The sequence below is a fragment of the Raphanus sativus genome, unplaced genomic scaffold (assembly GCF_000801105.2).
Source record: "Raphanus sativus cultivar WK10039 unplaced genomic scaffold, ASM80110v3 Scaffold0014, whole genome shotgun sequence".
In the NCBI taxonomy this organism is placed as follows: Eukaryota; Viridiplantae; Streptophyta; class Magnoliopsida; order Brassicales; family Brassicaceae; genus Raphanus; species Raphanus sativus.
The window spans coordinates 1-16,954 of NW_026615340.1; the positions used below are offsets into that span (position 1 = coordinate 1).

General features: G+C 35.7%; 1 protein-coding gene and 1 long non-coding RNA gene across 2 annotated transcripts; both read left to right on the forward strand.

Moving 5' to 3' along the window:
* The first annotated feature begins 173 nt into the window (after nucleotides 1-173).
* Nucleotides 174-945, forward strand: LOC130500689 (uncharacterized). Its single transcript, XR_008939264.1, has 3 exons — nucleotides 174-301; nucleotides 638-732; nucleotides 812-945. It is a non-coding gene; the product is annotated as an uncharacterized LOC130500689 (long non-coding RNA).
* Nucleotides 946-16,033: 15,088 nt separating this feature from the next.
* Nucleotides 16,034-16,891, forward strand: LOC108833385 (photosystem I reaction center subunit II-1, chloroplastic). The gene has a single exon (XM_018606807.2). The coding sequence runs from the start codon at nucleotides 16,126-16,128 to the stop codon at nucleotides 16,744-16,746; it is 621 nt and encodes a 206-aa protein (XP_018462309.1). The 5' UTR covers nucleotides 16,034-16,125; the 3' UTR covers nucleotides 16,747-16,891.
* Nucleotides 16,892-16,954: the final 63 nt, after the last annotated feature.

Consider the following 16,954-nt stretch of genomic DNA (forward strand, 5'->3'; position numbering starts at 1 on the left):
AACCGGACGGTCCGAACCGAACCGAACCGAACATTATGACATTCGGTTAGTGCTCGGTTATCAGAAGCAAACCGATCGGAAGCTGTTAAAAAAATGTTCGGTTAGTGCGTCGGTTCGGTTCGGTTCATGATAACCGATCGGTTAACCGAAATTTTTAACCTACCTATATATATAACTCTTATTAACCTAAACAACCCTAATCAGTTTCTCTTTTCTTCCTCAAACTCGAGCCGCAGCTTCGTCGGATTCTCAACCCTAGCAACTCATTTTCGTCCGATTCACACATCTTTCCGACCACTAGGTAGGTTCTTCACCTTTTCACTCTCTTCTCTATTTCTGTGTAGTTTTGAGTTTGCGATTGATTTGAGGACTAGGGTTTCTGTCGAAATCAATTAGGGGTTTATGATTTGGCTTGAATGAGGGGTCGATTATCTTTGTGAGAGTGTCTCCAAGTGTTTGATTTGGATTAATGATGAGTTTTGCATGGATTTGAGATTTAGGGTTTTGGTCGAAATCGATTTGGGGGTAGACGTTAAGGGTGGCTTTAGGTTGAAGGTTTGGTTGGTTGATTGTAAGTGTCTTGTTGCTGCTCTGTCGGTAATCTCTTTTTAACTTAATTTTTCGTTTTTATTATCAGGAGCAAATACGGTGGTAGAAACAAAAGATCGTCTTTCTTTTTCCATGTGTAGAGAATCTTCAAATTGAAGGAGAATCTCCTCATTTGAATTGGAGGTAATTTTTAATCTGTTTGAACTGCTTTGTGTGTTTTTTGTTTTTTGTTCTTTTTTTCACTGATTTATTAAAATTGCAGGTTGGTGGAGTTCAAGCGTCATGGTGACCTTTAGTTTTTAGTTTTCTGTTGTGTTGTTTGATCACTCTTTATGTTTTGCGGGACATTATAAGATTTGAGTCATAGATTCTTAGATTTGGAATGTTGGATCATTTTTAGATGTTTGAGAAAGAATGAACAATATACATGTTGGTTTTTTTGCTGATAAATGTGGATTTTTCAGGTCATATCCGAAAAAATTCATTAATAACCCGAAAACCGAAGATAACCGAAAAATCCAAAAATAACCGAGTGTAACCGAAAATATCGGTTTTCTGGTAAATAATATAAAAAATTCGGTTAATTCGGAAATAAATTGAAAAACCGAAAATAACCGACTTCCGAACCGACCCGAACCGAATTCAATTTCGGTTTTTCTTCGGAATTAATTTTAGAAAATTCCGGTTAACCGAGAACCGAAATTTCGGTTCGGTTCGGGTTTCGGAAAACCGAAATCGCAGGCCTAGTTCCTCTTATGCTGGTCACTTCGCCACCTTCAAGACTGTTTCCAAGATCCTCCAAGCCGGTTTCTGGTGGCCTACTATGTTCAGAGATGCTCACGCCTTCATATCTCGATGCAATTCATGCCAAAGGATGGGGAGTATAAGCAAGAGAAACGAAATGCCTCAGAACTACATCTTGGAAGTTGAAGTGTTCGATTGCTGGGGGATCGATTTCATGGGACCTTTCCCAGTCTCTCACAAGAATGAATACATCCTAGTTGCTGTGGACTATGTCTCCAAGTGGGTGGAAGCAATTGCTAGTCCAACTAATGATGCGCGAGTTGTAACCAAGATGTTCACCTCCATTATCTTTCCAAGATTTGGAGTGCCTAGAGTGGTTATAAGCGATGGTGGAACTCATTTTATCAACAAAGTGTTCCAAGGATTGCTGAGTAAGAATGGTGTGAAACACAAGGTTGCAACCGCCTATCATCCTCAAACAAGTGGTCAAGTGGAAGTTTCCAACAGAGAGATCAAGAACATCCTCCAGAAAACTGTCAACGCCACCCGCAAGGATTGGTCCCTTAAGCTTGACGATGCTCTCTGGGCATACAGAACAGCCTACAAGACCCCTCTAGGGACCACTCCCTATCACCTGGTCTATGGCAAGGCGTGCCACCTACCTGTTGAGCTAGAGTACAAGGCGGCTTGGGCTGTCAAACTACTCAACTTCGACATTAAACCTGCCAAAGAGAGGCGAACCATTCAGATCCACGAGTTGGAGGAGATCAGGCATCTGGCCTATGAGAGTTCTAAGATCTATAAGGAAAAGACCAAGGCGTTCCATGACAAGCGGATCATCAGCAGAAGCTTTGTTCCGAACGATCAGGTCTTACTCTTCAATTCGCGGGTTAAGCTGTTCCCTGGAAAGCTTAAATCTAGATGGTCGGGACCTTTCACCATTAAGGAGGTCCGCCCTTATGGAGCTGTTGTGTTGCTGGACACAAGAGGAGGAGAATTCGTTGTTAATGGTCAGCGTCTCAAGCCATATCTTGCTGACACAACAATCGCTGAAGGTGTAGAGATACCCTTGAGCGATCCCCCTCAAGCCTAATCGGCTCATTGAAGTCAAGCTAGTGACAGAAAACAAGCGCTTGGTGGGAGGCAACCCACCGGTGAGTGTAAATATTGTTTTCTCTTTGTTTTTATCTTTCTAGGAACTAACTTGCAGGTTGAAAAACCAAGAAAATTCGAGATCACTCCAGGAGAGCACTCCAGCGGTTGTTCCGCCGGTGGTTCCAGGTAAGTTCTCGAACAAAAAAAAAAAAAAAAAAAATATTAATATAATAAAAAAAAAAAAATCAGAGAAGGGGAAGCGGTTTTGATTGGTTTTTAAAAGCCCAAACATTCCACTTCCCCACTTCATCTCTCTCGCCGCACAACCCCCCCTTAGAACCCTAAAATCGCGAACTCATCTCTCTCTCTTTCTCTTCGATTTTGGTTCTAACCTCTTGGGATTTTCTTGAGATTGGGTTGTTCTGCAGGATTCACCTCTCCACTCAAGGTAATCGGACAAGAACTCTCCCCCTCTTTGCGCATGCAAATCGCGAATTGGGAGTGATTTCTTGAATCCTCTTTTTCCTTTATGCTTGCGATTTCTTCCTAGATTGTAGCTCTTGATAGTATATTTGCTACTAGGATTGAATTCATGGTTGATTTTGAATGCAATAAGAACCGATTGTTGCTTTTACTTATTGGCCTTTGCGATTCCTATTGTTGAGATTGAAGCTTGTGTAGGTTGTCTAGAATCGATGGACTTGAGTAGAACAAGAAGATTGGATTGTTCCATCGTTTCTAGAACAACCAACGAACTGTGCTGATATTGGGATTTCGTTTTTGTCTTGCAGATGCCTCCAAAGATGCGGAACGCAAGAGCCACCAAGAGCACGGCTTCTCCAGCCGCGAGTGCTCCACCTGGGTACCCGTGGCCGAACAAGACTGAGGGAGCACCCATAGACCTTAATGATCCGATGCTCCTTGACTTCAACGTCGAGGGATGGGACAAGGAGTCGGCAGCGATATACAACAAGCTCCTCCTAGCAGAGATCTTGCCCACGCGGTTCGTGAACCAGCAAACACTAGGCGATATAGGCCTTGACACTGAGGTGTTCGACACGATGCAGGCTATGGGAATCATGCCTCTCTGCTACCAGGCTCAGGTTCTCTACCCCGACTTGGTCAGGCAAGTGCTCGCGACATGCAAGATCACTTACCAGAACCCCAATGCGCCTACGTACGAGAACTGCTTCTTCTCCTTCATGGCTGATGGCAAGTTCTGCACCATCTCTCTCGACGACCTGAACTCGCTATTCGAGATTGCAGACACGCCAAAGGGGGTTTCAGTGGAAAGGAAGTTCAAACCGGCAGACACCTTTTGGGACCTCATCGCAGCCGGCAAGTTCACCTCCCGCAAGGCCTATCAGTCGCAGATCCGGAACCCTGCTATCCGGATCATCGCCAAGATTGTGTCCAATGTCTTGTTCGCGAAGGAGTACACCTCCAAGATCACGAATGGAGAGCTCCAAGTTCTCTACACGGGACTTGAGGACGAGATGCGCAGAGAGAACATCACCCCGATCCAGGAAGTCAAGACCAACCCAGGGTATCATCTCATCTCCATGTTCGCTGAACGCAGAGACACACTGGTTCGAACTGATGATAAGAAGGATCGTTGCGGCAGTCTGCTCACTCCCTTGTTCCAGCACTTCAACGTCAACCTCAGCTCTTACACGGTCGTCTCTGCGATTGAGTACATCGATACTCCTTACCTGATCGCATGCCACATCCTGCGCGACGAGACCACCTACAAGTTCCAGGACAAAGAAGGGAACCCTCTGTACTGCAAGCTCCCTATGCCTGGGTTCACAGACTTCTTATCCTTGGAGAACATTGTGTTCTCACCGGCTGAAGAGCACCTCTGCGATGATCCTAAGGCACCGGTTCAGCACGATGATGAAGACATGGATGATGTGGAGCATGTGACTCCACCGGCTGATGGTGAGTACGACCTGGAGGACTTCACCGATGTGACTGATGATCACGCCTACAGACGCTGGATGGTTGATTCCCAGAAGAAGAACAACAGCCTCATGAAGAGGATACTCAGGGCGATCACAGGCGGCTGCATTGGAGCACAGGAGGAGCGTACACCGCAGAGAACAAGGCGCCCAGGCAAGGAACAAGCAGGCACATCGACTGGAGGAGTGAGACTGCCGAGGAACAGGAGGACAGCTGGTCACTCCGGTAGCGGCGATTCAGACTGAGTCCGAAAGGACTATTTCTATCCCTTGTCTTATCCATCTGAACTATTTATTTTTCATGTTATTTGCTTCTGTTTGGTTTGTTTCAGCTTCCTTTGATTTATTTTCACAACCAGGGATGGTGTGAACTAAGTCTGGGGGAGCAATGTACTTGTGTGCTTTTTGAGTCAGTCCTTGTGTCATTTTTATGTTTTTATCGAGTCAGTTTTTAGGATCGAGTCAGTCAAAAACTATTGTGGGAATCAGGACCTTATTTGTGATGCTCTTTAACCACCTCGTGCTTTAACCTTCTTATTCAGTGACCTTAGCAGTGATGAAAGACCCACACATGGACCTGGAACACCCTGACTTATCTCATTTGACACTTCAGAAGTTCTATACCGATCAGGTTACACTGGGCAGACTTAACTCCACTTTATCTGAACCTAATCTGGACTTTAATTCTTCTTGTCATGGGCACTAGATCAGGGTAGAATGAGAACTGCACTCAGGACTTCTTATCCGATTTCATCCCTCTTGCTGTTCCTGAGTGGCTAGCTCATCTTTAGCTAGTTCCCACCTTGAACCCTGACCTTTAATTCCACCCTCATGCATTTGCTTTTCTAGTACTTTATGTGCAGATATGTGCAAAAAGGTCGGAGAGGAAAGGATCGACGCAGTTCTTACTCATCAATGCTCACACAATGGAAGCAGGCGGAACAACCGGAGTGCTTGTTCTGATACGTAAGGGAACAACCGGGATGCCTGTTCCGATACTATGGAGAACAACGAAGAAGTAAGTGGCTAGATCAGACCAGAACGAATCACCAGTGGCATCATGTACATCACTTGCTACCTCCTTGCTCGTCACCCCAGCATTTTGTAATTCAGTATAAAAAAAAAAAAAAAAAAAAAAAAAAAAAAAAGAATTTGTTTTGTTTTGCTTTGATTTACTGGTGACGAGAAGGGGAAGAATCTATGATGCATGCCACTGGGGAAGTTGAGAAAGTGATGGTGATTTCAGTGAAGTGTTCTGAAGGGGAAGTTGAATCGCGCAGAGCAGTCCTATGATCGATCTATCGGAGAGCAGTCCGATTGGCAGAGATGAGTAAGGACTGTGGACCTCAATGGAGCCGTCCTCTCACGACCATTTTGTGCGATATCCTGCACCCGCTCTTGGTAAACCCTAAACACTCTTGAACTCCACCATAAAAGTTAGCCTGTTCTATACCTAGCCCGTTCTCTCTGAGTAGAGCCTGTGACAAGAAGCTCACGCTTATCTTAATTGAACATAAGGAGTTTTGTCTCGAAAGTGTTGCCTTTTCAGGTTAAGATATAGAGTAAGGAGCAGATCTTCGAACAGCGATCAGGGGGTTCTCAGTAAGTGTGTGTGGTCCTAGTCTACAGCTTGTATGGTTCAGAGATTTGTGGTAAGAGTATGGTTGCTGAGAATAAGCGAGTTCCCACGTTTTTAAACATTTCTCCCTGTTCTTGGTACTTGCCTTGTTCGAGGACAAACAAGGATCTAAGTCTGGGGGAATTGATATATGGTGTTTTTCACATCATTGTATATATGTTTTCTTTTGTTTGAAGTCACTAATTCGTGTCAGTCTAGTCCTTTTTGACCTTTTACAGGTCTGGAGTTAGCAGAAGAAAGAAGAGAAGGTGCCTGATGAAAAGAAGTCCTTTTGGAGCATTCCTGCGGAGAACACTCAAGAGAACAATCCCGAGACTGTTCTCTCTCAAGCGGAACAAGCAGACGGAGTGATCCGGCGATTGTTCCAGACGAATATGGAAACTCCTATTTCGGGATTTTAAGCCCTGTTGCCCTAATCTCTTTCTTCTGATCGGCGCCTCCATATAAAATGCCATCTATCTATTTTCTATTTTTCTTACGCTAGTTTTTACAAGAGAACACTGAGTATTGCGATCTGCAACTTGTAAGGGAGAAGAATCCATCCTCTCATAGAGAAGATCATCTGAACCCTTTTGTTTTACTCTGTTCTTATGCAATTTTATTCAGGATTTATGTCTTTGTTTATGTGCATCATGATCGAGTAGTGACCTTGCTCGCCTAGGGTTTTTAGGGTGTTGAGACATGAGCTAAACATAGATAAGCGATCCATAACTGTTCTTCATTCATACTGTTCTTACTGCTTTCATTAAACTGATCACTTGATGTTAGATCACCAGTTCATCACCTAGTTAACCGCTTAGGATGATAACTTGACATGTATTGAATGAGCTTAGTATCCCTAATCAGCGAAAGTAGATATTAGGGTGGTAAGTGAACTGATCGGACCTGTTCTCTAAAGCTTGCAATCGATTCTCGTCCCAACGACAGTTAGGTGGTGAGATCGATCTGCAAAGCGATCACTACCACGACAGTGGAGTGTTCCAGCTGAATGATCCGAGTTCTAGAAAGCACTTCATCGCGCTTGAATAATTGTTTGGCTCCAATTCATCACCCAATGAAATACCCTAGGCTAGCTCTTGTTTAATTGAATCAATCTCGTGTTTGTTTGCTTGTTTGCTATCGCCTATTTCAACCAAATCATATCTTCTTCTTAGCTTGATTCTGAAACTTATAGAACTAGAGTGTAGACTGGTCCTCTGGATTTGAATCTCAAGTACTACAATTGCAACTGTTAACTTGGCAGTAGCAAGGATTCATTTTTAGTGTATCACCTCATTAAGTTCAAACTCAGCCTATTAGATTGCTCTCATCTCTTATATACCGAAACTTTTCACATTCTGAGCTATCTACCGTAATGGCTAAGGGCTCCCCATCAATTACTATGGTGAAGTCTAATGTCACTACACCCAGTGTAAACTGGATATTTTCAGACCACTCACCATTATTGAGTCTATCGAACTTTATGACAGAGTTATCAAATGCAAACACATTTGATGAAGCTGCAATCTTTCACACATGCTTACTCTTTACTACTTTGAAACTTTACTTCAGATTCTAGACTAAATTATAAACTTTCAAGTTTGTATTTAAGTAACCTTTGGGCAATACTTAAAGACAAACACTTTCGGTGATGCTAAAAATTACACTTTAAATGATTGATCATTTCAAACTCAAGTCAATATCATTCTACCTTTGGGTATAAATATTATCAACTATAGTAAAAGAAGTGACTAATCCTTTTCGTATTATTAACTATATTCAATGATCCACCTTTGGGTGATCTCCTAGAATATAGAAAACAAAATAATTGATCACTAAAAAAATTTAATGTCAGTTATAGCATCTCTTTAATCATGATCAATCATATTATTATTAATTTTAATATTTACAAATAAATAACAAGATCACTTTGGTGACTAACATGTTATAAACTATATAAAAAATTAAAATATTAATAGGTAAATCTATCCTAATATTATGTTAATATTTCATAACATAATTTTCTATATTGTGTTAATATTTCATAACACAAGTTACCTATTAATAAAATGCAGCGGAAGCATTTTAAATTAAATATATATAATATTTTAAGTTAATAAAATATCTATATATATAAATGTCCTAAACTATATGGACATCAAATCAACAAACATTTAACCGGAACCAAAACACTTGGTTCCTTTTCATGCATTTGTGTAGTAACCCTTAACACGTCCAGAATTTTAAACCATAATGAATCAATTATTTCACTCAAAATTATGAATTCATTGACATTCATGAATTCACAAAACCAGCAATTTATGTTGCCGTAACTAATTGAGTAAAATAATTAATACTTATCAATCCTTTTGTAACGGCGCTACACAAAATCCCTTAATCATGCATGTGCATGTGCCTTATGTTTGTTATCGTGGAACCCAAATTTCATATTGACACTTTTACTTTTAAACAAATACTCCCTATTATATGGCAAAGTCGCAAACGTAATGGTGACTCTTTAATATTACGACAATAACCGCAGTAATTTTTTTCTTTTATGGCAGTTGTTGCTCTCTCATCTTTAAACCAGTGCCATGTTTTCAATTAAAAAATAATAATCACTTGTTTCATGGCAGCGACAACACACAATTGATCCTATATCAATTTGTCATGCCACTAAGAACAGTTCTAATGATTGGTATTTTATTATTATAAATGTACGGTTATGAATCGTATTGTTACTTAATTATACTTTTTCAATCCACTATTATTTCTGTTATGCCTTCTCTTATTGTATCTATTACACCCTTGATGATACAAAACACAGTACCATCCTTTTTTTTTTAGAACGTCACTTATTTAAGAAAAGGCGAGTGGCTTGATCCATATAATTAAACACTCGTTCTCAGACATGATCCAATGTACTTAGAGCATGTTTATAGGTAGATACACTAATTGTATCTTAAGTGGGTTTTAATGTTTTTTTAATTATTATCATTAAGCTAAGATACATTATTAAGATACACTTAATTATTATCATTTATAGGTAGTTTCTTTAATTAAAGTTCTTAACACTTAAAGATATTAAATGTAAATTAAACAATTTTTTTTAAAAAAATAAAATTTATTTATTAAATTAAACATCTTCAAATAACATAGTGACACATGTCACTAAGATATGTGTTAAAAACATCTTAATTAAGAGACATGTTATCTTGCTTCTTCCTTTATTTTAATTCTTTTAATGATATTTAATACTAAGATAAGGCCTAAGATATGCCTATAAACATGCTCTTAACCGATACATATGTTTACCATGCCGTACGATATACGAGAACGTACGTTACTATTACATGGATCATGAACACTCTTTAAAATGGATTAAACCATGTATGTTCATGATCCCATAAGAACTAATTCCAGTGAATTAATTAAATCTAGATTGGCTCTGATACCACATGTTAGATAGACTTTTATTATGATTTCTATAATGAAATCTATCCCAAGTTCATATCTAGATTTAGATTAATTCAACCTTAATGTTTTCTAGAGAAGATAGAAGAACTAACCTTGATACATGCTTAGATGCAGTTCCATGTACAAATTGATCTTCTCCCCTTTAACCTTCTCTTCAGAGATTTCCTTGATGGACAAGAAATCCCCAAACCTTAATCTCTCTTTAATGGTCTGAATTGTTATTATGTGTTCAAGAAAGACTCGTGACGTACATAACAAAACGACGCACTAGATCTTTTTATATTATCAAAGGGTTGTGTGTTAAGCAACACAACTCTCCATAATTCAAACACAACTCTTCGGTAATAACCGTACCACAACGTACGCTCATATATATTATATACTATTATGTTATATATATGTATATATATAACTTATAACATATATGTATATTAAGAGATTAAGGACATTTATAAATATAAGGTAAAGTAGGAAGGTTATCAATACACTCGGATTCTAATTCATTAATCGAAACCGATCCATCACGGTATCATCTTTTATATTAGAATCTTTAAACATTAATATGAACTTAAACTTTATATTAAACCAATAGACACATAGGTCATATAAGAATATAAAATATTCTTACAATAAATGGAGAGACATAACACACGTACTTTTACGTTTACAAATTTATTATAATTTTGTTCTGTCTCAACAATTTTTTATTTCTTTGGCTTCATGATAATGTTTTACTTTTTTGGATCACCATGAGAATATGTTATATTTGGTTTTGTGAAATGAACTATAATAAAAATCAGTTAAGAAAATATACATGTGAAGTATGAGTGCACATAGGATCAATAACGTTTTAGGACACATTGCACTCCCAAAGTATTTTGGGTCGTATAGTGATCACAGAAAAATTAATAATATAGTCATGCATTGATATCTGTGATAATCTATCTTATTAAAACAGAAACATTACAACTTTTTCTAGGTGGATTTTAAAGTTGGACCTTATGTAATTAATGTTATATTAATCTATTTATTATTAGACATGTCTTTTTATAAATAATTAATATCAACTATTACCATAATTTTTCACTTCTTACCTTATTATTATATCTACTGCGCATGTTTCCTTATATTGCATACATTAGACATGCATTTTTATAAATAATTAATATCAATCATTATCATAGTTTTTCAATTCTTACCTTATTATTATATCCACTATGCATGTTTCCTTATATTGCATACATTTTACTATAAGCTTGATACATCCACTAACATAATATACTATAAGATAGATTATTAATAATATATCTACTAACATATAATACTATACGACAGATTACTAATAATACAATATATTGTATGTATTCATTAACTTACATCTATCAATATTAACAATACTATGAAGACGACTAACTTTATACTTTGAATCTATAAACCATAATATTCTAATTTATAACAAAAATGATATTACTGTTACAAATTAGTTTTTATAAAAATTATTTATAGCAACAATTTGTTATATAAGATAAATTTAATCAAAAACCAAATTTTTATTTTTATTTTTTTTCCTGTTCAGAAAAAAAGAAAACTACAAATATATACCATTAAGTTAGCCAAAAATCTTCCGAATAAATAGTAAATCTCACCAACCCAACAAAATGAATTAAAAATATAATAAAAGATATTATGTTTGGAATTTAGCTTACTGGGTCGGATATAAATCTGTTCATTTCACGTATGAGTTCTTCGAGTCTTCAACATTTGGATCTAAGTAGGTACTTCAAAATTTTTGGTCTGGGTTGATTTTTTTGGATCCGGGTTATTTTTTTTTTATATTATAAATCTTAAATAATATACAACGTGTATATAAAATATGTGAATTAAAAATAAATCCACGCGGACGCGCGGGTCATGATCTAGTTTAGCATGAAAATAGACAAGTGTTTCCTTTTCCATGCTTGCCATTTGTCAATGCATTATTATACTATAATATATAGGATTTTTTTTTGTAAAAATTACTCAAAATTCAAAGCCAAACACAAAATTAATCAATGATATTTTGGAAGTTTCATTTTTTCCTATTCACCTTAAAAGTTCGGATTATTCACAAAAATACCATATTTTTTTCTAAAAATGACTATTTCTTCGTCTTGATCAAGTGAGACCATTTTGAAGTTCTTTGGCCTTAAAATCTTTATACTCGCATATTCTTACTTTATTGTGCCTTTCTTCTCATCTTTACGTGCACTGCATCATGCGTCTTGAGTTCATTATTGTTATCCCGGCAGCTAGTAGGGAACGAGTAACCATTGCGGTGCTTTGTGTGATCTCTCCCACATTTCGAATGGCACACCTCTAGAATAGCAGTTTATGTGCATTTCTGACTCGCTCTTGGGGTGGCTCCGGACTTTACAAGAGAGGCCATGGAGTTCGTAGGTTCTCTTTCTCATCTTCGTGGTCAAGTACTAAGTACTTGTTCATTTGCAGGTTTCGTCCGCCAAATACAAGGCTGTGGCTGATCGGCATCGACTAGATTTACAGTTTTGCGTTGTTGATTACGTAAGAGCCATTTAACAAAAGAATATTTTGTTCCTGGTCCTTTTAATAAACTAAAGGCAAGGAAGATATATACATGGGAGATACTACTTAATGAATGCAAGTGCGTACAAGGTGTTCCAACGTTTACAATGTTACACATCTCTACCCGTAGATCTTTCCAAGGCGATACTGAAGATTCCAGGGAAACTCTTTTGCTACCTTGGGTGACCACCATATGCCGCGTGTTACTTATTATTTTTTTACTTATTCTTGGGTTCACCCCTAGAGTGAACTTAGAAGTTCACCCCTAGAATGAACTTAGAGGTTCACCCAACCAATAGGAATCACTCATTTCATAATTGATAAATTAAAAAAAAAGAAATAAAATATTATCAAATTATATTATCTTTTTAAAATAAAAAATGTTAAAAATCAATAAAAATAGTAATATATGCAAAAAAAAATTAAAAATATTTTAACTCCGTCATCAAAACACTAAACCCTAAACTCTAAATTCTAAACTAAATACATTAAACACTAAATCTTAAAAATACTAAACCCTTAATCTTAATCCCTAAACTTTTTTTAGGATTAAGGATTTGGTATTTTTAAGATTTATTGTTTTAGTGTTTAGTTTTTTTTATTTAAAATTTACGATTATCCAAGTGTTTATGATTTACCCAAGAGTTTAGGATTTACAGTTTAGGATTTATGGTTTAGTATTTCGATGATGGCGTTAAAATATCTAATTATTTTCTTGCATATACTAGAGCTTAGGGTTTAGAGTTTAAGATTATCCAACGGTTTAGCGTATACCCAAGGGTTTAGGGTATACTCAAGGGTTTAGGGTTTATTTTTTTTGATGATGTTAAAAATATTTTTTTTTAAATCATTTTTTGTAACTACTATTATTTTTATTTTATTTATTTAAAAAACATAATATAATTTGACAATATTTCATTTCCTTTTTTAAAAGATATCAATTGTGAAATGAGTGATTTCTATTGGTTGGATGAATCTCTAGGTTCATTCTAGGGGTGAACCCAAGAATAGCTTTTTTTTTTGTTATTGGCTTTGGTTTTCCTTTTTTATTTTAGTGTTATTCTTTTTTCATATTTACAGCAATTTAGCTAGAATTTTTTTTCTTACAAGAAATATGGTTTTTAGTTAGCTATATAAAAAATGATTCCTTGATTTGTGAGGGCACATTTTAGATTATAAATCTAAAGAGATTTATGTTTTTCATCCTTCCAATCGGCCTAAATATTTGTATTCTTAACGATCACAAAAAAATTTTTGATCCTAAGAATTTTGAGACTAAATAGGTTCATTGTATTTCTCGTAACGCGAGCTACCTAAGGAGTTCCATAAAATGAGAAATTCCATTGAAATATTTCACAAAATTGTCAGCAAGCCCAGCTCCGCCTTTGGTAGATGGTTATGGAAAAAGTTTACAGTTATACTTAGAGAGTTACTCATGCGTTCAAAAAAATATTTGACTTTGGGGTTTGCCTTAGTCTTCCACACTTGTTGAGACAAAGCACTGAGGCTAAATTGGAGAATTTCATATGGGTTTCGTTTCTTATTCTGGAGTTGGAGCATCAACCAATAACCTGGCTTGATTGGTAGGAATGTGCACAAGTATTTGTTACTTGCCTTATACTTGTACTCGTTTTTGATTTTTCAAGTATTCATCGTTATCAAGTCAAATATCAAATCGTTGAGTTATGCTACTTGCAAGTACAAGAAAAGTAACATGTAATAGCAAAAAAGGTTAACGACTCGGTTTGATAAATATTTTTACTTTACAACTAAAAAGAAATTAGATTTTGGTCCGTATTTCGAAAGCGCGGATATTATTTTTCACTTTTATGAAATATATTATTTGTTTGTAATTATTGAATGTATTTATCTTAGTAAAACTTTATTTATAATAAATTCAACATATAGACTGCCTGGTAAACTATGTGTTTCTCTGGTTTTGTTTTATTCCTTCTCTAATCAACATATTTATTTGGCTTGTTTTTAAAATAAATGATTTTAGAACGCAACTGTACAATACTTTTACATTGATATTTTGTTTAAACAATGTGACATATTTTTATATTAATTAAATATTTACATTGTAATATAAATTTGTATACAAATCAACATATTTGTGTAGTTTGTTGTTAAAAGAAATGATTTTGAATCCAAATGTACAGTATTTTTATATTGATTTTTTTTCAGTTCATATAATTTTTTTAAATATATTTATTTCAACTGAACCAACTAATATTTTGTTAAATTGGCCCCTGAAATATATTTTTATACATCGATATTTATTTTTCATAATTACTGTTATATATTTTAGATGTATCATAATATAACTAACAATATTAAAAAGACCTGGACCGAATCAGGTTATATGGCTATTTTTGTTACAAATATATGAACCCGTTTTAGATACATTGGTTATTTAGATATTTTTAGGTTCCTATACATCAGAACGGAACTCATCCAGATCCAGAATGATCCAACTCAAAATCCACACATAAGTTTATAATATTCAAGCGGGACTTGATTTCAAAACAAAAAAAACGATGCCCGAAAAGAACAACATATATCTAAATGGACAGATAATGTTCATGCCTAACTGATTTTATAAATTAATAAAAAAACTCTTTCTATGTGTTTGGTTAAATTAAGTGAAATAAAAATAGTTTTTTATACATCAATATTTATTTTTCATAATTAGTGTTATATATTTTAGATGTATCATAATAGAACTAACGATATTCAAAAGACCTAGACCGAATCATATGGCTATTTTTGTTACAAATATCCGAACCCGTTTTAGATACATTGATTATTTAGATTTTTTTAGGTTCCTATACATCAGAACCGAATTCATCCAGATCCAGAATGACCCAACTCAAAATCCACATATACGTTTATAATATTCAAGCGGGACTTGGTTTCAAAATAAATAAAAAACGATATCCGAAAGGAACAACATGTACCTAAATGGACAGATAATGTTCATGTCTAACTGATTTTATAAATTAATAAAAAAAACTATTTCTATGTGTTTGACTAAATTAAGTGAAATAAAAAGAGTTTTTTATCAACTAAAATAATTATATGAAGTGGAAAATTAAGTCGCAATAAATGTAGCATATTTTAATTATTTTGATTTAAGTTATTTTATTCACAAAAACATATTTTTGAAATATATTTTTGAGTACGTAATTTCCACCTATTGAAACTAAAATAAAAATATTTTAGTAAAATAAACTAAACCAAACGTTTAATCATATGTAAAATCTAACTATATAACATTTTTGATTTTATAATTGGCACAAAGTTAATATTGATTAACTAATAAATAAAAATATGCACTATTATTATTATGGTAACATAATTAATGTTGTAAATTATTATTAAGATAATATAATTAATTTAATTATTAAACTAAATGAAATATGAAAACACAATTAATAGATACTACTATTCATGTATCCAAATAAATTTTATTAAGACTATTATTCAAATTTTCGAACGCTCCAAATTTTTTTAATCCTCCTATTCAAGTCTCCGAACACTCCAATTTTGTACTTGAGTTTTAATAAGATAGATGATAATTCCATTATTGTGCTCACAGCTACTTCCTTTGTTCCTACTTCTTGAAATATTTTATTATAGGTATAAATATTTTATTTGAAATAATTCTTGTTATTTTTTCAAATCAAGTGTGTAGAGGATTTTGGAAGTGAAGAACCACCACGAGAAACCCTCGAGGAGCCATAGACGACATCATTTTGTAACTTGTGTGTAAGCATACACCACAACTAAAAGGCTAAATTGAAAGCTATAATATGGCTAGTTAAGACCAGGCCTCTCTCATTCGTTGGGTCATGAAAGATGAAATTGGTGTTTAGAAAATAAAAATATAAAGTAAACGACGTCGAATAAGATCAAAATAAGATGGGTAAGAGAAAAATCTAATACTTGAATCCTATTGGTTACCTTATCCAAACTCAATCCCACAAAACTCTAGCTTCTCATTTCACAAATATCATCTTCTTCCTCTCCACATCATAAGACATCAGAAAACGCTATTAAACAATTTGCTCGTTAGAGAAGAAACAAAACAACAAAACAATGGCAACTCAAGCCGCCGGAATCTTTAGCTCCGCCGTGACAACTGCCGCAACCTCCGGCGTTAGAAAACTCCACTTTCTCACCACAACCCACCGTCCGAGATCCCTCTCCTTCACCAAAACCGCAATCCGCGCCGAGAAAACAGACTCCGCCGCTCCAGCCGCCGCCGTGAAAGAAGAAGCTCCGGTGGGATTCACGCCGCCGCAGCTAGACCCAAACACACCGTCTCCGATCTTCGCGGGAAGCACGGGGGGTCTTCTCCGTAAGGCCCAGGTGGAAGAGTTCTACGTCATTACATGGAACTCGCCCAAAGAACAGATCTTTGAGATGCCGACAGGAGGTGCAGCGATCATGAGGGAAGGTCCGAACCTGCTGAAGCTAGCGAGGAAAGAACAGTGTTTGGCTTTGGGGACAAGGCTTAGGTCAAAGTACAAGATCAACTACCAGTTTTACAGGGTGTTCCCTAATGGTGAGGTGCAGTATCTTCATCCTAAAGACGGAGTTTATCCGGAGAAGGCGAACCCGGGAAGAGAAGGTGTTGGTCAGAATATGAGGTCTATTGGGAAAAATGTTAGTCCCATTGAAGTTAAGTTTACTGGGAAACAAAGTTATGATTTGTAATATGTGAAAACATAAACCATGTAAGAAAGAAAAGAAATCACGTGGAGATGACTATGTGATGATAATTTTTAATGGGGTTTATGTTAATAATTTTGCTTGTAATCGTATTTTGCTGGATGTGATCAAATTTGAACCCTTTCTTGTATTTGACATCTTGTGTCAATAACATTTTCGTTTGGTTTAACTGATTTTATATTAAGAAAAAAAT